Source organism: Ursus arctos, unplaced genomic scaffold (genome assembly GCF_023065955.2).
Source record: "Ursus arctos isolate Adak ecotype North America unplaced genomic scaffold, UrsArc2.0 scaffold_34, whole genome shotgun sequence".
NCBI lineage: Eukaryota > Metazoa > Chordata > Mammalia > Carnivora > Ursidae > Ursus > Ursus arctos.
The window spans coordinates 29,063,144-29,090,776 of record NW_026623030.1 but is presented as its reverse complement, the minus strand read 5'-3'; the positions used below and the strand labels follow the sequence as shown (position 1 = coordinate 29,090,776).

General features: G+C 48.7%; 1 protein-coding gene across 1 annotated transcript in view; it reads left to right on the top strand.

The window, feature by feature from the left end:
• The first annotated feature begins 2,452 nt into the window (after nucleotides 1-2,452).
• TMEM132D (transmembrane protein 132D) overlaps nucleotides 2,453-27,633 on the top strand; it is a 544,075-nt gene continuing 518,894 nt past the window's right edge. Inside the window, exon 1 of the mRNA XM_048221636.2 lies at nucleotides 2,453-2,531. Coding sequence (XP_048077593.1) covers nucleotides 2,453-2,531 — 79 coding nt within the window. The remainder of the gene's footprint in view (nucleotides 2,532-27,633) is intronic.

The following is a 27,633-nucleotide window of genomic DNA, read 5'->3' as shown; positions in this document are numbered from 1 at the left end:
GACACAGAGAAATCTTTTGCAATGACACCCCTCCTCACCAGCCCCTCCCAAAAAAAGGGTATCTGATGATTGCAATTCTGGGGGAAAAAAATCTTAATTTGATTTAGGAATATAGAGTGATTATTTTCTTTTTTCTTATTTTTTTTTTAAGGTTTTATTTATTTGACAGAGAGATAGCCAGCGAGAGAGGGAACACAAGCAGGGGGAGTGGGAGAGGAAGAAGCAGGCTCCTAGTGGAGGAGCCTGATGTGGGGCTTGATCCCAGAACGCTGGGATCACGCCCTGAGCGGAAGGCAGTCGCTTAACGACTGCGCCACCCAGGCGCCCCTAGAGTGATTATTTTCAATGAAGAACAGAGACCATGAATTCTAGTCTATAAATTTGGGAAATGCTAAAAAAAATAGACTCCGTTTCACACTAAGACTGACTCTGGCCACCTGGAGTTGGTGTTTGGTACAGACTCTGGTTCTGCCGGGGGAGGCCAGGTGAAGGTGTGCAGGGGGCTAAACCTCAGTTTCCCCAGTTTGGAGGTGAAGGACATAATGAACAAGGCCAAGGGTCCTAGGACAGCTGCATCACCTTCACCAGGAGACTTAATGCAGAGCGTTAAGTACCATCCAGACCTGCCTAATCAGAGGCTTTGGGGTGGGCTCTGCCCTGGGGGGGGGGGGGGGAGTCTGAACAAGCTTCCCAAGTGATTAACATTTTCTCAAGTTTCACAAGTGCTGAAATACATAATCTCTTATGGTCTTGGCTGCATCAACTCTCTATAATTTTATAGAAGACCCGAGAGAAGAGGCTGGAGTTTAAGAAATAAACAAAAGAAAAACAGAAAGATGGACATACATTCAGAAGCATAAATGCGGAATGAAGGAGAATTGCACATCTCAGAGAGAGTGAAAGCCAGAGAGACAGTCTTTTATAGAATCACACTTGCTTGTCTGATCTTCCTTGAAACTTTGAAAGCTAAAAACTCTTAAAGCTCTGGTATATCTTTGCAGCCATGGGCATCTGGAATAAAACATCTGTTGCTCTGTTAGCCAGATGATAATGACCCATTTTCACCTACTGGGTAAATTCACCTCATTTGATTTGGTGGCTGTTGTTTTGCAATATTTTTTTCAATATTCAGAATGCTTTTGCTCTCTCTGGTTTTGATCTGGTTAATTCAAAGGCTCACATGGAGCCGAAGAGTCCTTGGATTAAAGTCACAGGATGATGCTTAGTGATTTCGGTTTCTGGGTTGTCTTAATTAGGGATTCGGGAAGGTATAAACCGAGAACCTTGGGTTTTTTCTTCTCAAGGCCACGTTGGCCCTCCACGGGGCCATTCCCAGTTCCGGATGGGCCAGTGGGGGGCAAGATGGAATTCTTTCAGGATCCCTGACTCGATGGTCATTCCGGGATCGGGGCTGGGGGTCGGGACTTGTCTGAGGCCCTCCTGCTCAGAGCTAGTCGGGGAAGCCCAGTGCGGGCCGAGGGACCCTCCGCGGCGACCTTTGTGTCCACTGGCCGGAGGACTCGCCCTTCGCCGGAGGTTTGGGGAGGAAGGGAAGGCAAATGGCCGTCTCGCCACCTGTTGGTGGGTGGGCAGCAGGTCTGGCCGCTGCGGCGGGCCGGGTTTCCAGCCGCCTCCCGGCAGCCCCTCCCAGCCGCGCCCGCGGGGCGGGGGGACGGCCGGGGCGGTGCGGGCGGACGGGGGAGGTGGGCTTTACTTCGCGGATTGGGGCTCACGGCTGTCACTCCGAAAGGGTGGGGCTTTTCAAAAAAAGACAAATTCGGAAGGCAAAGCCCCCCAGCCGCGCAGGACAAGGCGGCGCTCGGCTCCGCGCCGGATGCGGTCTCGGCGGAGCGGGGCCACCGCGCGGGTCCCCGAGCCGGCGGGCGCTCCTCCGCGCGCCGGGGCCGCGTCTCCCCAGCCGGCCGTGCGCTCTGCGCGCCGGGGTCGTGGGCGGGGGCCGAAGCCGGGCGCGCGGGGGCGGCACCGCCAAACTTCGGGCGCGGGCGGCATGGGGACCGTGCGCCCGCGCGCCCCGCGCCGCCCCGCGCGCCCGGCCTGCCCGCCAGGGGCCCCCGCGCCGCCGCCGCCCGCTCCCCGGACGCCGCAGCCCCGCCGCCCCGCCGCCCGCGCGCGCTAGCCGGCTCCCGCGCTCCCGAGGCGCCCCTCGCCCGCCAAGCAGGAGGGCCGACCCCGCGCGGACTCGAGCGAGGCGCCCGGCGGGGGCGAGGGGTGGGGTTTGCGGCGCGCGCCGGCCTCGGGGGAGCGAGTCTGGAGCCGCGCGCGGTCGTCGCCCGGCCGGCCATGGGCTGGCGGGCGGAGGGCGCAGGGCCCCGCGGCTGCTCGCGCCCCTAGCCGCTCTCGCCTCGCGCAGCCCGCTTGGCCCCGGCCTGGCGACCGCTGGTCTGCGCCCCGACGGCGCCGGGAGCAGAGGAGCCGCGCTCGGGTCTCCGGGATGTGCCCGTCTGAGATGGGGACGCCGTGGCACCACTGGTCCCCCGTGCTCATCAGCCTGGCCGCCCTGTTCTCCAAAGGTGAGGGACGCCGCCGCCTCCTCTGGCCCGGGACTAACTTTGCCGGGAGTGAGGGTGTGGGAGTGTGCGTGGCTGGGGTGGCTGGGACGGAGGGCGTGGGTGCTGTGTGCGCGTGTGCACGCGCGCAGGCGGCCCCTTTGCAGCAGGTGCCTCCCCGGAGGAAGTGGCAGGGAGGCCCTGGGGGAGACTGCCAAGGGACGCCAGGGAAAATAGCCCTGAATTAGGGGAGGGGGCCGTGGAGAACCTGGGAAGGAGAGGTGGGCCGTGGGAGGGCTGGGCTACAGGTCAGGGGAGGGTGCTTGGAAGGACCTGGAAGGGCCCTGGAATGTGCACTTGGCTTTCCCTGCTGGCGCCGACCTGGGAGGAGATAATTCTAGAGCACTTTCGTGTATGGGAATGTATTTCGTGCCGGGGAGGCTGCTGCAAACAGGGCCCGACGCTTAGCTCGGAGAGTGACCCGAGTTCCCCTAAGACAGCCCTGAGGGCTTTTCTGCGCAGGTTCTCGCCTCCCGCCCTCCCCTGGCCGCTGGTCCGCGCCCGCACGGCTTCCACGCGGAGTTCAGACCCTAACTTGTCCCCCGAGTTATGCCAGCAGGGCCCTGACCAGAAGCTGTGAGGAGAGGCAGCGAGCCCCCATGTGCCTCCCTCCCCCTCAGGCAGCACCGCAGCCTGTCCCTGGCATAGCCGGGCTGGACGCTCAGGACGCTAATTCCTTGAAGAGAAATTACGTGATTCAAGCAGGAGATGGTAGAAAGTACCAGCAGTTCTTTCTCCTTACTGATCCGGACTCTCGTTTGCGTGCGGTTGCCTGTGAGCGTCTCCTCTCCTACAGGGAGATCTGTGAGGAGGAAAGTGGGGATTCTTATCAGGCTCCAGTGTGTGCCCCCCAAATCCCTGTAAACAGATTTCTCATAAGATTCTGAAGATGAGATCTCTCTCAGAAACTTCAAAGCCACTTATGCACAGAGCCTTTGAATTACAGGAATTTTCTGCTGTGAGCTCTTCCGGAATCACGGGGGTTACAGTGCCTGGGCTCCGAAAGATACTAGAGGAAGACCGTCGCTTGCTGGGGTTTGTGCCGCTGTGGGTTGAGGGACAGGAAGCTTGCTCACCCTGCCGGCTCTCTTCTCCAGCGCTGTGCCAGTGGGTTCACGGCTCCTAATTAGGAGTTGGAGCGATCCCGAGGACCAGAGCCTCCGGGATTTATGATATGTGCACAGGAAACCAAAGAAAAGGTTGATGAATTCAGTGAATCCAACCCAGGCAGACGTGAGGTTAAAAAAAAACCCCTAATCCCCGGCAACAGCAGCCCAGCAGACTTGCATATTGGCTGCAAGGCATGCTTTTTATTGGTTGTCACTGGGTTTTCTAATAGGAACAGGCTTCTCTGTTTTTATGCTGCGATAACAAGGTTTTATTAAGAAAGTTACAGAATAGCTTGGTATATATGACCCAACTATCGTGTCTCGTCAGGTGCGTACGTAGTTCTGTTACTGGTTTCTTTATTAGGCTGAGCAGCCGTGGAGAACACTGTCAGTACTCCTGACGCCTTTGAACTTTTTCAAGTGCAAACCCTGAAAATGTCCTTAAAACAGGGCCTCTGTGATGTGGAGGTCTCAGCTCATACGTGATGCTACGAGCCCGGCATGGGACACATTTTGTGTGTTGGATGTAGAGACCTTACCTCAGCCGCACTGTTGAGAGAGAAGTGGATCAGTTGTGCGTGGGTTTTTGGACGGAGCGAGCGCAGAGCTGGGCCAGGGGCCGTTCCATGATCTTCTCGTGATACCCGAGAACAAGGACAAGTTTGACCCGTCCAATGCCCTCGTGCTGTATAGGACTTCCTGGTGCAGATGTGATTTCTCAATGCAGGGATGGTTCATTCCGTTTCCCTGTGTTCCCATCACTTTTCCCTCTAAGAGTCTCTGGCCCCCCGAAAGTTTTAAGCCAGCTCGAAATCAAAACGGACTATATTTAAAAGGATTTTCACCGGAAGCTGGCATACGCATACACACATGCATACATATAATCCAAGGTGCCCGGTTAGTCTGATGGAAAAATGGAGATGATTTCCAAATATTAAATGTCTGCTTCGGCATCTCATTGTTTTTACTGTGTTGCCTTCCTTCCTTCCAAATGGGAAATCTTGAATGAACAGAAATGCACATATTAATTCCAGGCTGATTTCCTTGAACCTCACATGTGTTTACATTTCATGAGCAGGAAGTGATTGGTCACAGAGCAAACCCACTCTTATATAGATCTTTTGAAAAACAAAAAGAAATCTTCATTGCTTGTACTTCCACAGGGACCTGGAGATGATATTATGAAATGAAGAAGTTCCTACGGCCCCAACCTTTTCTGGAGAACGGCCTTAATGTCGAGCTGTCAGAGAGCTTGTGTCTCCTATGCAGGGTCTAGTCTTGTTGGGAACTCGAATTTTTTTAATTTAAAAAAAATTTTAAAAATATTGTATTCATTTATTTGAGAGAGAGAGAGCAAGAGAGTGCACATGAGTAGGGGGGAGGGGCAGAGGAAGAGGGAGCAGCAGACTCCCTGCTGAGCAAGCAGCCTGACACAGGACTCGATCCCAGGACCCTGAGATCATGACCTGAGCTGAAGGCAGAGGCTTCGCCGACTGAGCCCCCCAGGTGTCCCCTCTTGTTGGGAACTTGATGTGAACCAGGGCTGTGCCAGCCTGCGGAAGCGTTTTCATGTCTTGCTGTTCATTTTGAGGGAGGGCCGGGAGTATGGGACGTAGGGGCAACAAGACAAATGGGTGAGAACCCTGCACTGGGCAGAGAGCAGGTGGTTTCCGTGCACAAGATCGAGAAGGTTGCCACACTGACCTTCCCCTGCGTGCTGCACAGTCATTCTGTTCTGCAAATGCCCGTGAGGAGCGGACACTCCGAGCCCCGGGGGTGCTGGGAGAGAGCTGCTGCACGGACGGGGACCCTGTCTCGCGGCTGTGCTGGCCCAGCGCTCTGCCTGTGCCCGGCGGAGGGGGCGAGTGTCCTGAGCCGTGGCTTTCTTAGTGTATCGTCCTGCAGGGTGTGTTTGTGCGTGTGTGGCTTCCATCTGAGGTCAGAAGAGACGCCTGATGGGGCAGAGCACCACCTCTGTTGAGGCCACGTCCAGGAAAAGCCCAGTACAGCCCTGGACTAGAAGAGCTTTGGTTTACAGTGACGCCTTATCCAGACTTTCAGGGGAGGAAGAAATATCTAGGAGGGAGCTCGTTGGTGTGTGTGTGAGAGACCGAGAGACAGTGAGACTTTATTGCTTACGTTTAAACAGTGTCAATATTAAAGGGCCAGGAAACAGGGGGATCATTAACTTTCATTTTCTCTGAATAAAGTTAAAACAAATAGAATTTCATAAAAAAATCTTATATGCAGTGAAAGGTAGAATTCCAAGTATGAGGCCCTGTTTAATTTAGTTCCATTCTGAAAGCTGAGGAAAAATGAAAAACAAGACAGAACTCCAGAAATACCCTATTGCAGAAGCTAATACTCTCCTATATTTGTCTCATCTATTTATCTACTCATCCATTTATTCAGCCAATCATCGTTCATCCATCCATCCTTTTGTTCATTAATCTGTTCATTCATCCATCCACCCACGCCTATCTGCCCGTCTACCCATCCATCCATCCATCCATCCGTCTATCCACCCATCTTTCCATCCATCCATCCATCCATCCTTCCATCCATCCATCCTTCCATCCATCCTTCTACCCATCCATCCATTTATCCATCTGTTCACCCACTATCCTTCCATGCATCCATCCATCCACCCCCCTATCCATCCATCCATCCATCCATCCATCCATCCATCCATCCTTCCATCCATCCTTCCATCCATCCTTCCATCCATCCTTCTACCCATCTATCCATTTATCCATCTGTTCACCCACTATCCTTCCATGCATCCATCCGTCCATCCCCTATCCATTCATCCATCTATCCTTCCATCCCCTATCCATCCATCCATCCTTCCATCCATCCATCCATCCATCCTTCTACCCATCCATCCATTTATCCATCTGTTCACCCACTATCCTTCCATGCATCCATCCATTCACCCCCTGTCCATCCATCCATCCATCCATCCACCCATCCATCCTTCTATCCACCCATCTTTCCATCCATCCATCCATCCATCCATCCATCCATCCATCCATCCTTCCATCCATCCATCCATCCATCCATCCTTCCATCCATCCATCCATCCATCCTTCTACCCATCCATCCATTTATCCATCTGTTCACCCACTATCCTTCCATGCATCCATCCGTCCATCCCCTATCCATCCATCCATCCATCCATCTATCCTTCCATCCATCCTTCCATCCATCCATCCATCCATCCATCCATCCATCCTTCTACCCATCCATCCATTTATCCATCTGTTCACCCACTATCCTTCTCTCTGCCCATCCATTCACCCCCGTCCGTCCATCCATCCATCCATCCATCCTTCCATCCATCCTTCTATCCATCTACCCTCAACCTTCCATATATCCATCCATCCATCCTTCCACTCATCCATCCATCCATCCATCCATTCCTCCACCCACAAATTACCACAGACATGGTGGCTTAAAACAACAGAAGTTTATTCTCTCACAGTTCTGGAGGCCGGAAGTCCAAAATCAGTCTCAATGGGCCAAAATCAAGGTGTCAGCAGAAGGCTCCAGGGGAGAATCGTGTCTTACCTCTTCCAGCTTCTGGAAGCTGGCTGCCTGCAGACCTTACGTCCTAGCAGCATCACTACCGTCGTGCAGTTGTGCTCTGCTCTGTCCTCCCATCATCATCTGCTCTCTGGGCCTGAGTCTCCCACCGCCTCCCTTTACAAGGGATCGCGGGACCACCAGAACAATCTACATCGTCTCCCGTCTTACTCGATCACATCTGCAAAGATCCCACTCTCCTTTTTTCCTCCAGATAAGGTGACATTCAGAGGTTCAAGGGATTTGGACATGAATATCTTCTGTGTGTCCATTTTCCAACCATTTATAGGGGTGACATCCTAAAACTATATTCTGTCTCTGTTCTAAGTTTTACATTCCTCTAGGGGCCACACTGTGTATTTTTCTTTCTGGCTTCGATTTCTCTCCGGTCTTTTTTGGACATGGCAAGGGCTCCATCAATTTTCAAGCATGCTTAGGACTGTGGAACACCGCTACAAGAACCATTGCCCAGTGGTAAGATTACTTGGTGCTGTGTTTCCTCCCGGTAATTCAGAGTGCTGTAGGAAATACTTTGGTCGATCAAAATAACGGCTGATTTCTTGAGTAATTATTATATGCCAGCCACTGTGCTGAGTGATTTATGAAGATGACTTTTTGGGGGACTTTTCAGATAAACCTAACTGGGTAGGGTTTGTTATTAAGCCCATCTTACAGATGCAGAAAGTGAGTCTCAGAGAGTAAGGAACTTGTCTGAGACTCACAACCAGAAAGTGGCAGCATCTGAATTCGGATTAGCCCGTGCTGTTAGCCCGCCTCCATTCTGCCTGTGGTTATATGTAACCACAAAACCCGAATTCGTTCATACGTGATGCCACACTTGCTGACGGTTGAATGCAGACAGGCTTCCATTGGAGTTTGGGCTCGGAGCCTAGTGTATGGTTGGCGCTCGATACAACACAAGGGTTGGGGCACCGACCCCCGCCCTGCACAGTAAAAAATCCACTTGTGACTTTGACTCCCCAAAACGTCACTGCTGATAGCCTGCTGTTGACCGGTAATGTGCACGATCCATTAGCACGTATGGTGCATGTTTTATGTATTACTTGCTGTGTTCTTATGTTGCATTAGCTAGAGAAAGGAAAATATTATTGAGGAACCCATGAGAAAATATGTTTTTGGTACAAGGCTGTATTTATTGAAAAAGTCCACATATAAGGTCAAACCCGTATTGGACAAATGGGTAAAGGAACGTTCCATTTTTTAATTTCCTCCGCCTTAATTTTTCCTTCCGTAATCAGGAATGGTCCCTAAAAGGGGCTACGATGTAGATTTTTATTTTTTTTTATTTTTTTATTTTATTTTTTTTAAAGATTTATTTATTTATTCGACAGAGATAGAGACAGCGAGAGAGGGAACACAAGCAGTGGGAGTGGGAGAGGAAGAAGCAGGCTCATAGCGGAGGAGCCTGATGTGGGGCTCGATCCCATAACGTCGGGATCACGCCCTGAGCCGAAGGCAGACGCTCAACCGCTGTGCCACCCAGGCGCCCCTACGATGTAGATTTTTTAAAATGCCTTATGTAGTTATTTACTTACGTTAATTTTTAATATTTATTATCCAAGAGTGGTCACCACACTGCGTTCTGTTAGTCTCGGGTGTACGACGTGGCCCGCCGAGCCTTCTGCACCCCGCTCAGCGCTCACCGTGACCGAGGCAGTCACCACCTGTCACCAGACACGCTGCTCCAATCTAACTGTGTTCCCCACGCTGTACTTTTCATCCCTGTGACTTATTTATTTTATAACTGGAAGTTTGTACCTCCTAATCTCTTAATCCCTTAATCTCTTAAAATATAGATTTTAATTCCCAGACTGTCAGAAAGGGTGAGGGCGGTGATCTGACGGTGTGAAGTGTTAACTAGCATTCTAACACGCAAAACCAGCCTAACTAATGCGCTCCGGGCGTCTGGGGAGGGGAGGCCCAAGGTGTGGCCTCTAGGACTGGGCGTGGGGGTGGCGCTTTGGAGAAATTGTAAAGAATGAGAAAGAAGCACGTAGAATGAAGGCAGACAGGTACATGTTTTCTGGCTTTCAAAAGGAGAATGATGGGTCCCGTGAACATGTGGGTCTGTGAGTTTGACTTGGATGCAGACCACAAGCTTGAGTGACCTGGAGGGAGCTGGTGGTCACCGGGACCCGCCGCGCACTTGTCCTGGAATGAGACCAAAGGCTCAGAATATACCTGTATCACTTTTGTCATTTATTCAAGAAACACCTGCTTCTTGGAAGGAATAAGGGGAGCACCCAACAGCCTGAAGCCCGGTCTCCCTGACCTCTGACCTCTGTTATCGGATGCTGGTTTTAAACGTTCCTTTCATACAGAAATACTGCCCAAGACTCTCGGCCGGTTCTAGAAATTGTGTAAGACTCTGCAAAGGTGGACGGTCTTTGACCTTAAAAGTAAACAGACTGCTGACACATGTAGGAAAATAGACTCAAGTACATATCGTCAGATCAGAAGGAACAACCGTGGCCAAGGTAGAAAAGACATTTGAAAGACCAGAAAGAATACGCACGCCCCTCTCTCCGAAGTGGGGTGTGTACGTGGAGATTTGGATCCGCATTTTAGAGACAGGCAGTCACGGAGTTTTTGGCTCTCAGTGGCACTGTGTTCTCGTGTGCGTGTGAGACACAGCGGGCTCTTGTGCTGATGGGGCCGTCGCTGAGCAGGCTCCCCAGGCGAAGACGATGACAGTCGTGTTCACTGGCGTCCTTGTTTGTGGACGATCCTTGTGGGGGGAGCCGTCCTGGCCGCTGGAGGGTGCTGTCCTTAGCAGGGTATTTGACGCACTCTCTCAGGACCTGGCTGCCCCTCCGGACACGGGGGTGACACAGGGCAACCCCCGCCCCTCCCTGCAGCAGAGGGCACGCCGCAGAAGAGCCATATGCCTGACTTTTGGTTCCAAGAGCCGATGTCCAGCAAGAGACCAAAGATTTGGAAGTATGCATATCAACAGGCATGTTTTCTTGGCCCCTCTCTCCTTCCTCACCATGGAAGGTATTCTTCATGGGGCGGAGGCGAGGGGAGGAAAGTGTAGAGTGAGCTTAGAATCTGCTATGCTTCTGAGACGCTCTGAGTCACTTCGCTCCAACGCAAAGGAGACAATGTGAGATGTTTCCAGACGTACCGGACTGTCCCCGAGGAGGAGCACCTGCCCTGAACCTCGGGGGGAGAGGCAGATGAATCCTTTGTGCACGGAGACCAGGCAGGGTGCTCCTGAGAGCTGCTGGGAGCCACAGAATGTTTCCCTGATCAGCTGGGTGTAGTGCAGACGTGGCTGGGGGAGGTGGGTGGTACAGGCGACCCCAAGGGGCCCTGAGGTCAAGACCACGGAGGTGTAGTCTGCAGGGATGGACTTCAGGAGACCAGATGTCATGTGGACACGTGATGAACTCTGTAGTGGAAATGAACCCTTCCAGAACTTAGACATGGCCCTGGAATCATTGGGGGGGGGGGGGGCAGTGATGACCGAGCCTTTGTTTGACTACTGCTGGAAATGAGGACTCCAAAGAGGAATGAGGTCCCATGATGTAAAGATGGAGAAACGTGCGTTTCTGGCTCCCTGAGGCTGGGGACCGAGGTTGGCATTCTCTCAGGCCCCCTGTGAACACGATGAAGAACACGCGGGGGCCGTGCTGGGTTTGGTGGATCTGGGTGCTCGCTGGAGGCAGATGAGGGGCTCAGCCTTGAGCACAGTCTGCAGGGTCTGGTCCCGGGGCTCCGAGCCAGTCCTTCCCAGGTGAGCGTTCGTATCCCAGGCTGGCTGGGAAAGCACACGGGATGCTCATTCTCACCAGTGAGGGGCAGGTGCACAGCACTGCCGTCCAAACACGTCCCGAGCTGGGAGCCATCTAACATATGGGTAAGTGGGATGCGTGCAGCACGCTGACCCCAGGGCCCGCTGCAGATGCCAGCCAGGGAAATGCGGCAGACAGGAGCTGGGGGGCGGCATGTGGGAGAAGGCTCCAGGTTCCTGTGAAGATCAGCTTAACGTGGGGCCGCAGGAGTGGAGGGGCATTTTAAGGACTTTTGTCTATTATAACACAGTCCTTTTCCTAAGTGCCTTTTCTAAGAACTATTTCTTAAGTCCTAGTACCAGTCGGGGAGAGGGTGGGAGCGGTGTTTATCCTGAGAAACGGTTTGCACTTTATCCTGTGAACACCATGAATTTTGTTAAGTGAGTTTCTAAGTGTCTGTCTCTGCTTTAAGTCCTAGGAACTCTCTGAGCCAAATTTGCTCTTGTAAGTGTGGGAACTTGAGAGGTGCCTCTCACGCGCCAGCTTTATCCTTGGCCTTATCTTATTTTCCTGCCCGTGTTCTTCTCTCCCCGTCTGCCTCCGTGCCTGCTTCTTCTGCCCCACGGCACGGCTGTTTTATAACCCACTTCAGATTAATTTTGAAATGAGGGAGAGGTAAAAATAATCTCCCTACCCAAGGACGACTGCCTCCCGTTTTGACGTGTCTCATTCTTCTTGTTTTCTGTGGATTGTTTCAGTCGTTCTGTTCATACTTTGAATGGTCCACATAATTTGAGTTTTGGACTTCCCGAGTTCATGTGTTTATATAAATATTTCCTCACGTTTTAAAAACCTACTACAAACATTTTTAATGTATGTGTCGTAGCTTAAAGGTTTTAGTTCTTGCAGGCATTTCAGCAATTTATAGGTTTCCACTATTGTAAGGAAGTACTTACCTGTGTGCATAATGTTTGCTTTGAGTTACGTTCTGAGACAGATTCACGGTTATTTAATTACTGGGCCAGAGAGTAGGGCGGACGCGTTGCAGCCACGCTCTTTCCCGGAAGGGCTGTACCCTTTTGCACGGGTCCGAGCAACGTGGGAGAGCATGGGTGTGTGGAACGTCGATGGCCTTGGTGACGGCAGGTGTCAGCGTCCGTGGTACCCCGCGACCTTTGCTGAATGTCTCAGTGCGTCATGGAGAAAGTCACTGCTCTTTGGGGAGGTGGCTCCTAATGCCCCGAAGCTCTGTTTTCCCCAAAGTGGTCCAGCGCCCCAAGGCACTTTGCCTCTCGGAGGTGGAGGGGTGGCAGTGTGAGGTGACAAAGTCTGTGGCCAGAGGAGAAGACCCAGAATTGTTCACAGCAGCCACTGCCCGGGCTGCAAGCGAGGACCTCATTGGGCAGGTGACGTGGCAGGGAGAGACCGTGGCGTCGGGCCAGGAGGGACTAGGAAGACGTGTCTAAGAATGGGGTGGGGAGGAGGAGGTCCCCTCTAGGACGGGCTGTTTGGGAGTCACTGCCACGGGGGGCGAGGGGCAGCAGGTGGATGTTATAGTTTGGAATCCGTGGTGCGGTGACTGACGGCATCGGGGAGACTCCAGCTGCCCGCATACCGCGTTAAATAGTTCAGTTCAGCCTGCGATCTATCTCGTTCTGATGTTTTATGTCCAGCAAGCAGTGTCACCGGTGCTGGGCCTGAAGGGCTGTTGTTTAACAGCAAGATAGCTTTCGAAGGCCCAGAAATGAGCATGAAATCCAGTCTGCCCTCAAGAGGTTGTAGTTCGGTGTGGGAAACGGTCCTAATCGTCTTTGCAAGCTCTGGGATCCAGGGACGGGCACATTCCCGAGTGACGAGGAGACAGGAAGGATGGCCTCCTTGATTCCCCCTGAATAACCCCGCGGAAATCTCTCTCCTGGGAACTGGGCTTCTTCGGTGCTGGCCAGGATCCTTAGTCGCCGACAACAGGGTCTGTCCTGCCGAGAGGGGTTTGCTGGGCCATGTGTGCGGATCGGCTGAGCGCCCCAGGGGCCCCGCATGCTGGACGCGTGGCAGCAGCTGGCAGAACTGCCCGGCCACAGTCAGCTCCTGTTCGGACCCAGCACCCAGCTTTGGGCACCCGGGTCCCAGGGGCTGCATGCTGCCGCTCCCCCAGGGCTACCCCCGAGAAGCAGACGGCAGTGCCTGAGCCAGCCCCGGACCCCGGCACTGAGAGATCCTGCCGGCCTGGTTGCTAGGACTCCAGCCTCTTCAGCTCAGGAAGGACCTCAGGGGGATCTGGGATCACTGATACGCGTTCCCGTCTTTGGTATCTAGGGAGGTTCTCACCTTGTTCGAAGTGACGCGTGACACTGTTGACGTGGCAGGAGTCATGTCGGAGCATCTCCCCTGTGTTCCTGGTCTCTTCCCAGGAGGCCCGTCCTGGGCGTCTCGGGCATTCCTTGCCACGGTGTTGGTGAAGAGGTGCTCAGCTGGGGGCTGATCCGATTTTGGTTTTTCTGGGCGATCCCTCTGCCTTCTTGTGTTTGGAGTGTTCCTGGTGTTTCTTTGAGCAGGAGCTTCTCAAGAGGAGGCAGGTTTTGTTTTATCACCCCAGAGGCTTCTGGATTATGGTCCTCAGGCAGCATTTAACAGATGCTGGAAGGACAAAATCAAAGTGGGTCTCCGGCGGGGAGGTCCTCCCCTGGAATATAAGACAGCGTAAGACCGTCTCCGGGAAGCTATGCACTGACTGGACATGTTCACCCGAGTTGTATTATTTAAAGAAACACTTTGCAGCGATGAACAATTAGGCATATTTGGGTTGCAGGCTTGAAACGAAAATCGGAGATGGCCCAAGGGGTGCCTTCGTGAGGACAGACCAGCTCTGGTGCAGGACCAATCAAAGGCCTGTGTCTCAGGGGTGTTCCTTGAGTCAGGTTGATTTCTTGTCCACTGAGAGCCGAGCTGACCCACGTCCGCCTTGTTGTGCGATTGGGAGCACATGGCCGCTGAGGTCATCACAGTAGGGGAAGAGAGGCCAGGGTATCAGGAGGGATGCATTTGAAGTCCAGATTTGGAACTGGCTTTGTTTCTTATGCCAGCACTTAGAAACATGTCCTCCATCTAAGTGCAGGGAGCACTGGACAGTGTAGAGTGGCACATATACATTTGGTAAACGCTCGCGGTCTCTGCCAGAAGGGAGAAGGAAACATGTTGCTTCATGTAACAAATTCTGTGGGCAAGGCTTGATCCAGGTGCTCAGGGGATGCCAAAAGGACCTAGTGTCTCTCTGCTCCTCTTTAACTATATTGCTTCTATTCTTAGAGACAGTGCCCCTCATTTAGGCAAGATGCTTCCCAGCTCAGAAATGCATCTTCTTACTTGAAATCCACTGAAAAGAAAGCATTTCTGTTAACAGTTCCGTCAAAGTTCTGGACCTGCTCTGGATAGGCCACCTTGCTCCATGAGCCTCCCCGAATCAGTGGCTGTGCCCAGGAGGATGGGACAAGTGCAGGCTGATGGGCTCAGCCTGAGGCAGTGAGCTCCCCCCTTGGAGCCGTGAGTGGGAATCCACCCAGATCACCTGCTATGAGAAAGGGGAGGACATGATACAGGTTATTTGGAATACCATTACCCAAAAGTGGTCACGGATGCTGGACGTTCACCGTAAGAGCAAAATTCCACTCCTAGGGTCGTTGTAATTCTAAACCTACTATGAAAATATTTCCAAGTTCTCTAATATTTAACCTTGAAGGGAATTTTGTATTCCTGCTCAGGTGACGACTCTCGGTATAGAATTGTACCCTCTCAGAGAAGTTACTCTATCCTTCCAGTGTTTCAGTGTAATGTAAGCTTTTGTTTCCAATGGTTGCAATTTTTCAGAGTCCTTAATTAGATGTAAAAACTATGCACAATGGAAATTACTGCTGTGGTTAAATATTTGCATTATGTGCTGTTAAAAGCAAGCATCAAAACACGCAATTGCTTGTTTTACAAGCATTCAATATTTTGAAGTGTGAGGTCCTTGAAAACCCTGGGATTCTGCTGGAAGGGAGAGAGCTGCTCAGATCCTATCAGTTACATTTTCAGGGGAACAGTGTCAGCACAGGGAGGGGAACGGGGGTTTTGAGGTGCAGCTCAGCTCGTCCCCGCCCAACCAGGTGAAACTTCTGCTTGATTTCTGGGCTTCCGACTTCCCCTTAGGGAGTCAGGTCGTTCAAAGAAGCGTAACTTGCAAAGAACATAGAGAAACAATTTCCAAGATGTCCTGAATCATAGATAGCCCAATTATTTACATTTTGGAAAGGAGAAAGGGTCGTAGGGTGCATTTCGGTCAAATGTCTCATTTTTACTCTTCCACAGTAATTTTCCTGGAATTGTTTTGGATGCGGTAAAAAGGTTTTTGATGGGGAAAGGACATTATTACTACTCTTTTACGAGTTAAATTGAAAAGCAGTCCTCGTGAACGTAAAGGATGTAAAACAAAGAAAGAGGGCACATTATGTCTTCAACAGATAGAGAAGCCAAAGAGTGGCCAACCCTTTCTTCATGCACTTGATGTCAGGGGTGTGGCTTTCAGTGGACAGGTGTCAGGCAGTGGACTTTCAGAAAGATTGGATTTTCCTGCTTCCGTTGGTGGATGAATAGCGCTGGTCTTCCCGCGTGGCGACAGGTGGCTGCAGCGGGCCCACTGGTCGGGCCCACTCTTGTCGCCATTGTCGCGAGCTCCGTGGCCGTCAGAGGCGGGGAAATGAAATGCGGACAGCAGTGCCCATGGTCCTTGAAGTGTGAAGACATTCCCTCAGTTTTGTGATCTCCGTGGGTCCTGGCAGCGGGACGATGTGCAGCTCCTGCCGTGTGATGGTTACCTTGAATCTCAGGGAACTGCGTGGTTTTACCATGTTTGTTGGGAGCAGTGTCCTGGAGACAGGATGTGTGCGTGGAGGAGTGTGGGGCGGAGACCTTCAGAGGTGAATTTCCTGGGGATGTTTTAGAGTTTCTGAGTCTGCAGATCCTTACCTTCTGTGTGCATTCGCTCTTAAACGTGGTAGTTTTGGTTACAGGTGACACACAACGTTCTGTTAGTTTCAAGTGTACTATTCACTCCTGAACTTGATCTCTCCAAAGGCACAGTTATGCCGCTCATCTTCTTTGTCTGCGTGCGTCTCTCTGTCTCTCTCTCACCTTTGATTTCACGGTAGAAAGGTCCCCTTCCATCTTCTGTCTTACTGTGATTCACTTCCCGCGGGCGTTCAAACCTCCACTGTCCCACAAGTACGAGTAGACGGTTCCTTTGATCAAGACAGCGGAACACTCCCACCCCATAGCTCATTAAGAGAAGTACATTTACAAGAAGAGAATTGCTTTTTGTTAAAAAAAATTATTTATGAAAATGGGATGCATTTATGTTGTTTTGGTTGTGTGACAGTCATAACTGTAGTAATGCCAACTTGAAGGCATTTCTGAGTACTGAGAATGTTACAGGAAGAAGAAGCAGAAAAGTTTATGTTCCGTGTGTACCCACATTTATTTTCGTTGTACGAAGGTTTAGTGGGATAATGGATCTGTTATTTTCAAGATAATGCTCTGTTACATTAGGGTACAATTCTCGGAGAGAACCGGAACGGAAGTACGCAGTTCAGAAGAAAGAGGAACAAGGGTACGTTTCTGATTGTTAATGGGGACTTTTTCATGGATTTTATAAATGGATGGTGGTGGGTGTCAAGTCATTCTGTTATTTATATTCCAATGGATATATTTAAGAGAGTGATGTAACTTTAATTTTAAATGTCAAGATTTACAATACACTAGAAACTTTATCCTTAGCAACTGTTGAAACTCTGATGAGAAACAATAGGTATCAATTTTTAAATGTGTGAGTGGGTACATCGTTTTAAAGGTTTCTCTTAAGAATTCCAGGAGAAATGCTCTTGGAAGACCCTTGTCTTTAGAAGGAGCTCTCAGGCTGGGCTGACATTGCAGACGAGGGCATCAGAGTAGCCTGGGATCAGACTGGGATCAGACTGGGCGCTGACAGTTTTGAAAGGGTCCCCAGGGGACTCTGATGTGAAGTCAAGGCTGAGCGCCTTGAAGCAAAGCCATCCAAGGAAGACATGTGGACAAGAGGTAAAGCAGTGATTCTGAATCCGGGCTGCACATTCGAATCTCGCAAGAAGGTATTTTTGGGGAGTTGTGTGTGTCAGGTTACTTGAGGCAAATTTGCATAGGGTACGATTCACTTTCTTATAATACAGTTCTGTGAATTTTGGCAAATGCATGTAGTCTTGTAACAATCAAGATGTGGAACATTTCCATCGTTCCCCCAGATTTTCTTGTACCCTTCATAGCCGGCTCCTCCTTCTGCCCTCATCCCCTGGCAGCCATGGATCTGTCGTGCTTTTTCCAGAATGTTCTATAAATGGTGTCATGCACCATGTAGCCTTTTGAGTTAGCCTCCTTCACTAGCATCATGCGTTTGATAATCTCCCAGATCGAGGGATAGATCAGGAGTTCACTTTTGTTATTGAGGATACTGTAGTATGGCAAACCAGAGTTTGTTTTCCCATTTGGCAGGTGAAAGACACCAAATTTGCTAATAGTTTTGGCTGTTACGAATAAATGCACTCTAAGTATTTGTGTACAAGTTTTGGTGTGAATGTATGTTTGCATGTCTTTGCAGATAAATACCTGCGGATAAGACGGCTGGGTTATGTGGTGAGTGCATGTTTAACATGATAAACTCTCAGTCTGTTTTGCAAAATGGTTGAACTACTTGACATTTGTACCAGTGAGGTATAATGTGCCGGCTGTTCCACACCCTTGCCAACACTTGATATTTTCACGCTGTAATTTTATTTTAGCTGTTCTAATACGTGTGTAATGATATCTCATGGTGGTTTTCATTTGCGTTTCCCTAATTACTAATGATGTTGAACAGTTTTTAGTGGCTTATTTGCCATCTGTATATCTTCTTTGGGAAAGTATCTTTTCAAATCCTTTGCTGTTTTAAAACAGGCAACTAATGTGGGCTGTCTTATTCCGTTTTGGAGATTATTTGTATGGCTTGGGTACACGTCTCTTATCGTGTATGTGCTCTGAAAATAGTTTTTCTCGGTCTGCAGCATGTCATTTCTTCCTTTTAACAGGTCCTTGGCAGAGCAAAGTATTATTTTGATGAAGTCCAATTTCCCTTTGTCTTTTATGGAATTGCTTTTGTTCTTTTTTCTTTTTAAGATTTTATTTATTTATTTGACAGAGAGACAGCTAGCGAGAGAGGGAACACAAGCAGGGGGAGTGGGAGAGGAAGAAGCAGGCTCCTAGCGGAGGAGCCTGATGTGGGGCTCGATCCCATAACGCCGGGATCACGCCCTGAGCCGAAGGCAGACGCTTAACGACTGAGCCACCCAGGCGCCCCTGCTTTTGTTCTTATATCTGAGAAATGTTTGCCAAACAAGGGATCACAAAGCATGTTCTTCTAGAAAGGTAATAGTTTTGGGGTTTACATTGAGGTCTGTGATACACTTTGGGGTCAGTTTTTGTGTGTGGTGTGATGGATGGGTCAAGTTTCAGTTTATTTGCATATAAATATCCAGTTTTCCAGCACGATGTGTTATAAAGACTGTTATTTCTTAAGTTGGCTTTCTGTTTTTGTAAGACCATTTGACCGTAAGTGGAAGGCATATTCTGGACTCTCAGTTTTTTCCCCTCTGATCCGTGTGTCTATTTCTTCACCACCCTGTCTTGATGACTGTTCTTTATAATGAATCATGATATCAGATAATGTGAATCCTCAAAACGTTTTGGCTGTTCTAGTTTCTTTGATTTGCAATATACATTTTGGAACTCACTTGTCCATTTCTTTAAAAAAAAAAAAATTTCCTGCTGGGATTTTGATTGGGATTGCATTGAATCAGCAGAAAATATGACTTTGTAATAATGAGAACTGCCATTTAACAATAATGAGCCCTTTGATCCATGAACATGGTACATCTGTTTATTTAGGTTTTCTTTGATGTTTATCATCACTGTGTTATTTTTAGCATACAGATGCTGCGCACATAACTTTTAGACTTATACCAAAGTGTTCCGTGTTCTGGGGTGCTATTGTGAATGTTCTTTTTGAGATTTGAATATACAGTCTTTATTACAATTATATAGGAACACAGTTGGTATTTATATATTGACCTTGTATCCTAAACTCATTTGTTTCAGTAGCTGTTTTTTTTTTTTCTTTTTGTAGACTCTTGGGGGATATTTTGCACAGCCAGTCATGCCATTTGTGAATATAGTTTTATGGCCTCCTTTTTGATATGTAGGCCTTTCCCTGCTGTTCCCTTTGCACTGGTCAGAAGCCCTAGGATGATGCTGAGTAAGCGTGGGGATAGCTCCCATCCTTGCCCGGTTGCCAGTCTTACACCATTAACTAGGACATTGTAGGTTTCTTGTAGGTCCTTTTTATGAAAATGAGGAAGTTCTGCTCTATTCCTCATGTGTTGAGATTTTATCATAGATGCATAATGAACTTTGTCCAGTCCTTTCATTGTGTCGCTGCCATGATTGTGTGACTTTTCTTAGGTATTCTGTTGATATTGTAGGTTACGTTGATTTTCCGGTATTGAATCACTTGTGTTCCTTGCACCAACCCAACTTACTGTTGGTGTTTCTTTTTTTTTCTATCGCTGTACTGGATTTTCTGATATTTTGTTGAGGGTTTGTGTGTAAGCTCTTCTCTATATATGTGTTTATCATTTTCTATATATATGTAAAATATATGTATATATGTATTATATATTTGTATATATATATAATAAAATATTGCCTTTAGTTTTGGTGTCAGAGTCATGCTGGTGTGGGGTGTTCCCTCCTGTTCTGTTTTCTGGGAAAGGCTGTATAAATTCAATGCTAGCACTTCTTTACATGTTCAGTTTGAATCATCTGGTGAAACCACCTGGGTCTGGAGGGTTTTTTAAAGAAAGTTTTAAATTGCAAATTTCATTTAATGGGTTTAGGACTATTCCCATTATTTATTTTATATGGACTGAGTTTTGGTAGTTTGTTTTTTTGATGAGTTGGTCCCTTGTATCTAAATTATCAGATTTATGGAAATAATATTCATCGTATTGCTTTATCCACCTCCAGACTGTGAGGTCTGTAGTGATGTCCCTTATTTCATTCCTGCAATTAACGATATGTTTCTTTTCTCTCTTTGTTCTTGGTCAGTTTGGGTAGAGGTTTATGAACTTTATGTGTTTTTTCAAAGAACCAGCTTTCACTTTTCATTTATTTTTCTTTCTCTCTTTTTTTTCATTTTAATTGATTTCTACTCTGATTTTTATTATTTTGTTTTGTGGCTTTGGTTTTAATTTTTTCCTTTCTTAAAAATCTAGTTTCTTCACAGGGAAGCTTAGATCATTTTGTGAGATATTTCTTCTTTTTTTTCTTTCTTTCTTTCTTTCTTTTTTTTTTTTTTAAAGATTTTTATTTATTTGACAGAGAGCAGGAGAGCATGAGCAGGGGAGAGGGAGAAGCAGGTCCCCCACTGAGCAGGGAGCCCAATGTGGGGCTCCATCCCAGGACCCTGGGATCGTGACCTGAGCCGAAGGCAGACGCTTAACCGACTGAGCCACCCTGGCACCCCAAGATATTTCTTCTTTTTCTGATAAAAGCACCTAATGTTATAAATTTTCTTCTAGGCACTGTTTTAGCTCTGTCCTTCAAACTCTTATGGTATATGTTTACTTTCATGTAATTTACAATTATTTCCCTTAATTTCTCTTGTGACTTCCTTTTTGACCCATATGTTATTTAGATATTTGTTTAGTTTTGAAATATTTGAGGATTTTCCAGATATCTTTCTGATACTGATTTCTAGTTTAATGCCAATTTGGTAAGAGAATATACATTCTAAGATGTCGATTCATTTATATGTTTGAGTATTTTTTATGTTCCAGAGTAAGGTCTGTCTTGCTAAATGCTTCTTAAGTTCTAGAAAGGAATATTATTATATTGCTTTTGTTGGGTGGAGTGCCCTATAGCTATCAGTTAGGTTACTTGGTTGATAGTGTTATCCAAATATTCTATATTCTTACTGATTATCTGTTCCTTCCATAATTAAGAAAGGAGTGTTGACCTCTCCAAATATAATCATGGATTTTTCTGTTTCTCTTCTAAGTTGTGTGAGTTTTTGCTTTATGTATTTTAGAAGTTCTTTGGTTAAGTGTATGTACATTTAGGACTGTTATATATTGTAGGTGAATTGCTCCCTTTAACAAACATATAGTACCTCTTTTTACCCCCCTCATATTATGGCTTATTTGGAAATCTGTTTTTTGTTTTTTGTTTTTTTCCTCATCTTAATACAGGTACTTCAGTTCTTTTGTTACTGTTTGCATGGTATATTTTCCCCATGTGACTATTTCTTTTGTATCCACCACAACAATCTTTGGTTTTTAATTGGTGTGTTTATACAATTTACATGTCATAAAATTATATAATTTTACATGTAGTTAGGTTAAAATCTGCCATCTTTTTAGTTGTATATTCTGTCTGCTTTTTGTGCCCCCGCTGCCTACTTTTTAGTTAATGGAATATTATTTACCATTGTATTTTATCTTAACTGTCGGGTTATTATTTATACTTTTAAAAAATCATGGCAGTAGCTGCCCTGAGGTTTTCAGTATGAACCTCTACTTTATCACAATCTAATTTCCAAGCAACATTACGCCACTTAACATGCAGTGTGAAAACCTCCCAGCAGTAAATTTCCAATTTCTCTCTCTTAGTTTTATTAGTGTCATTTATTTTTATTTTTAGACATGGGATAAACCCACACTATATTGTTATTATTTTTGTTTAATACAGTCAATTATCTTTTAGACCAATTGAAAATAAGAAAAAATTGGATTCTGTATCCACTTTTATTTTAACCATTTCTTGGAGTTTTGATTTCTTTGTGTAGATCCCCGTCCCTGCCTGATACGTTCTTTCCGTCTGATGATCCGCCTTTGCCCTCTCTTGTCTCAGAGGTCTCATGGCCGTGCATCCCTCCCTAGCTTTTACTATTCTGGGGATATTTTTATTTTTATTTCTGAAAATATTTCATCTATTTAAAGATGTTGCTTTATTGTCCCGTGGCTTCTGAGAGGAAGCCCACCGAAATCCTCATCTTTGTTTTTGTAATGGGTCTTTTCCTTTGACTGCCCTGAACATCTTCTCTTTATTTTTCTTTATCGGCTGTTCAGAGATGACGTGTCCATACGTGCTCTATCTAATTTCTTTATCCTATTTGGAATTCTCTGAGCTGCTTGGTCTGTGGTTTGATGCCTTTCATTATTTTTGGAAAATTGGCCCTCCTGTCTCTTTCCAGAGCTCCCTCTTCCTGTTTCTCACCCTCTCTCCTCCTGGGATTCTGGGTCGGGCGTGGCAGGCTCTTCTGTACCACCCCACGGTCTGGGTGCTCTGCTTCTCACTCTTTATTTTTTTCTTGTAGCATGTCAGTTTTGGTAATTTCTATTGGTCTGTTTTCCTAACACCAGTTCCTCCTTCAGCCCTTTTTAGTCCATGAATAAGCCCACTGAAGATTGTGCATCTGTGTGAAGTTTTTGTTGTTTTTTTGTTCCTGTTTCCATGACATTTTCTTAGTCCTGTATCTCTGTCAGAAGCCCCCATCTGGCCCCGAGGCTGTCACCTTCTCCACCCGCATCGACTTGCAGGGTGCCTGAAGTCTCTTCCTCAAGCTCCGGCCCAGGCGAGCCCATGCCTGGGTCTTGTCTTCTTGAGGGACACGCACTTCATGACATTTATGTCTCTAGTGAACTATCTGATGTATCCCCTAGGGTCTAACCTGGAAGAGAGAAAGCGTGTCAGATACTTTCCGCAAGGGGACTTAGTACAAGACGTGCAGAGAGGCTGACCACCGACCCGGGAAGGGAAGGGAGGCAGAGATTTCCTGCAGCGGGAGCCCTGTCATCTCCAAGCGAAAAGACGAGGGGAAGAGATGATGCTCCCACAGTCTGGTTTCCTGGACAAGTGTTTGCTGCCAGGGCTGCCAAGAAAAAAGATACAGGGGACTTCTAAGAAGCCCCCCACCCTAGACGTAGCGTATGGGGGTAGAAGCTGTGTCCTCTCTCCCTTCCCCCTCAGTCTTCTTCCAGGGGCTTTCCAGCTGACGTGGGAGCCTGGGGATCCAGCCTGCAGGGGTCAATCCACCTGCGGTGCAGAATAGAACAGGGACTGTCAGGAAATTCTTGGGGATGGCAGCCGTCCATCTCCCAGAGATCTCTAGTGTAACCACCTAGCAAACCTAATTTTATTACCTACTGCAGTAAGGAAAAGCACTGAGATTGGAGAATCTCCGTTGTCTCCCAGAAAAGGGGTCAGGAGTGGATGTTTGGAGTCGTGGGGTCTGAACCCAGTTGCTTGAAGGTGAGTCTTTTGGTGTGGACATCGGTGCACATCAAAGTAAGGGGCTTGGGGAGAACGTGGCTGCGCAGATCCGAGTGGGCGTGGCCTCCAGGTGAGCCGTCTGGTGTTCTGAAAAGGGGGCTCTTTGCCCAGGTGAGCAGTATCTTGTTTACATAAACCGGTTTTCAGGAAATTTCCCGAAGCAAACAGTGAGGTTATTTATTATTTCACAGTCTTATCTTCCCGAGTGGGAATTTCCTGGCATGGATCGTCAAGTCGTTTTGATATAGATGCTCTTAGTTTTGAGTCTTGTTGGTTACAATTTGAAGCTATTGATGGTCTCGGTTCCTAGGGCACAAGTGACGGACACTGACCCCTCTGTCTGTAATATAGATCCCAGCTTCCCTTCGTCACTCCAGGGTGGAGGATAAATGCGGGCAGCCCCACGTGTGTATTTTTAGCACGTGGTTAACAGGAAGACATTAGAAGAACTTACCCTGGCATGCGTAGAGGAGAAGCAGTTACCCCTGTGCCAATTTACAGACACCGGGAGTCAGCTTTCTGTCGTCACTGCCTAACAGCTCTGTGGGGAGGCTGCAAGATGAAGCTTGAGGTGATGACTGTGTGCGTGTGTGTGCACGTGCGTGCCTGTGCGTGTGTGTGTGCACGTGTGTCTCCGTGTATGTGGTTAACAGGTAGAGTTAGGCTGCTGTTCTTGAATTGCTGTGCCTGCTGTTTGACCCGTGTCTATTTGCAGGCTGACTGTAGGAGGCAGATGGAGGAGGCCCTCTGTGACCTTATTTGTCCTGAGCATTTAAGGATGTTTCTCAGCCGAGCAAATAGGAGTGGATGCCTCCCTCTGCTAGCAAGCGCCTCGGAGCGTCAGCTGTTGATCAGCTGGATTTGCGGGTCTGACACGTGCACAGGACGTGGCTGGGATTTGGGAAAGGGCACAGAAATCTCTGTGTACTTCATCCCGCCCCAGCACGGCTCTCCAGATGTGTTTGTATCTTAGCCATGGCGAACAGTCTTTGTTCCATATCAGTTCTGGAATAATGGCGGTAGTCTGTGCTCCCTTCCTGATGGGGACGAAGGAGCTGTGCCTCATCCTGGGGTCAGGGAGGGGATTCACTGTCATTGTGGTGGGCGCCAACTGTGTTTGCACACTCAGCTTCCATTCCCACGTCTCCTCCAGCAGTTTGTTTCCTTCCGGGAACTACCCCCCTGTCCGTGTGAGTCCGTATAGTGAGTGTGGCTGACCCACCTCTGAGACTGTCGCTGCAGTCCATCCTCCTGGCTCAGTGACTGCCTCTAGGATTGGTACCCGATTCCATTCTAGTCAAAGAGCGGCAGGCTCATGACTTTTGGTGGAAACCACCAAAAAGATAAGGTCACGCTTCGTGGGGATGAAAAGCAGTAAGAACGCTGCGTGCTGGAGCTGCTGGGACCCACCTTACGGAGTGCGGGGCTGCAGCCAACACAGAGCTACGGAGTAGGTAAGCAGGGTGGCGTCATTTGAGGCTTGATCCAGCCATGCCTGAAACTGTGAGCTTCAGTAACCTGAGCCAATAAAGCCTTTTTTTCCTGTAAGCTGATTTTATGTAGGTTTTTCTCATTTGCTGCTGAAAGAATCCTGACTAATGTCCTCATCAAAGGACTAGAGTGATAGCTATGGAAATAGTCATAAGAAGTGCGAGCCAAGCACATACTCCCCAGCCAGCCTCTCCACTGAACCTCAGAACACCTCTCAGTGGGGCCCTCTTGCTGAGTTGGCAACAATGATGTGTTTGCTCTTCCTCTGGACTCTGCTAGCATCACTAAAACACTGGAAGTCCTGTTCTGAAGGGTAGAATTTAGTGATGGGGATGCTAACAGCTGAGTGTAACTCAGCCATAGCTGTGTTTGGGATGGAACGAATGCTTCTCGGCACACTGCCTGCCCCTTGGTCGTGAGAACTCACACGCGTAAGGTGACTTGCTCATACTTTTACCTACTCATCTACCTTCTGGAGCTCCGTGGTGGGCCATCCGAGGCCAGGGGCCGTGGTTCAGGTCTCTGCAAGCTGAGAACATAGCCTGAGAAAGCCTTCAAATCTGTCCTAAATAATGAATGAACAAGGGAGTGAATACAGCAGTGTTGATTAATTTGGAAGTCTCCAGGCCAGAGTTAACAGAATGGCAGCTGGCAGGTTGGACATGGCCTCTGGACAAGTTGTGTTTGATCAATAGAATCTTATTGTTGTTTTCTTAATTGAATTGTCAACATTTCAAATCACAAGAATTAACATGAGGTCGGACTTCCGGTGTCTCTTGAAGGTGGGCAGCCCTGGCAGGGCTGGGATCCCCATGGCCCTCCTCGGTGGGGCCCAGTGGCCACTGTGTCCTCTAATGAGGCATGCGCCCTTCTGTTTGCCCACCAAGCCTGCGCACGTCATTCTGATGTCTGTCGCCCACTGAACCACAGGACCAGGCCCCGGAGCTGGTAAGACACCAGTGCCTCTCTTCCGAGCTGTGCCCACTGGAGGCTGTGTATTGTCTTTTGAACATTTGTCCTAATGTGGATCTACTGTTTCATCACCTTTTGTGTCTGTTATTATGTAGAAGACGAACATGGGAGATAAGAAACAGAAGAAGAAATGCCCAGCAGAGCAACCCAGATGCTGATAATGCACTGCACATGTCCATCAAATAAGTTAGTGCTCCTGGCGCACGTGCACATGCGTCCACACACGGAACGGCTCTTTAAGATCTCATTCGTAAACAGTGTTAGATGTTTGCTTTCGTGGGAGGTCCTTTGGGAATAGGAAGGTAAGGCCAGATCGTTCTCCTGGTGCTTCCTTTGCTGTGACTCCATCCCTCTATCCCTCTATCCATTCACCCACCCACCCACACACCCAACATCCATCCATCCATCCATCCATCCCTCAGTTCATCCATCCATCCATCCATCCCTCAGTCCATCCATCCATCCCTCCGTCCATCCATCCCTCAGTCCATCTATCCATGCATCCATGCATCCATCCATCCATCCCTCCCTCAGTCCATCCATCCATCCATCCATCCATCATCCATCCATCCCTCCATCCATCCATCCCTCAGTCCGTCCATCCATCCATCCATCCATCCCTCAGTCCATCCATCCATCCATCCGTCCATCCATCCCTCCGTCCATCCATCCCTCCGTCCATCCATCCCTCAGTCCATCCATCCATCCATGCATCCATGCATCCATCCATCCATCCATCCATCCATCCCTCCCTCAGTCCATCCATCCATCCATCCATCCCTCAGTCCATCCATCCATCCATCCATCCATCCATCCATCCATCCATCTCTCAGTTCATCCATCCATCCATCCATCCGTCCATCCCTCAGTCCATCCATCCATCCATCCATCCATCCATCCATCCCTCAGTTCATCCATCCATCCATCCATCCATCCATCCATCCATCCATCCCTCAGTCCATCCATCCATCCATCCATCCATCCATCCGTCCATCCATCCATCCCTCCGTCCATCCATCCCTCAGTCCATCCATCCATCCATGCATCCATGCATCTATCCATCCATCCATCCATCCCTCCCTCAGTCCATCCATCCATCCATCCATCCATCCATCCATCCATCCATCCCTCAGTCCATCCATCCATCCATCCATCCATCCATCCATCCATCCATCCATCTCTCAGTTCATCCATCCATCCATCCATCCATCCCTCAGTCCATCCATCCATCTATCCATCCATCCATCCATCCCTCAGTCCATCCATCCATCCATGCATCCATCCATCCATCCATCCATCCCTCCCTCAGTCCATCCATCCATCCATCCATCCGTCCATCCATCCATCCATCCATCCATCCGTCCGTCCATCCATCCATCCCTCCGTCCATCCATCCCTCAGTCCATCCATGCATCCATGCATCCATCCATCCATCCATCCATCCATCCCTCCCTCAGTCCATCCATCCATCCATCCATCCCTCAGTCCATCCATCCATCCATCCATCCATCCATCCATCCATCTCTCAGTTCATCCATCCATCCATCCATCCATCCATCCATCCATCCATCCCTCAGTCCATCCATCCATCCATCTATCCATCCATCCATCCATCCCTCAGTCCATCCATCCATCCATGCATGCATCCATCCATCCATCCATCCATCCATCCATCCATCCCTCCCTCAGTCCATCCATCCATCCATCCATCCATCCATCCATCCA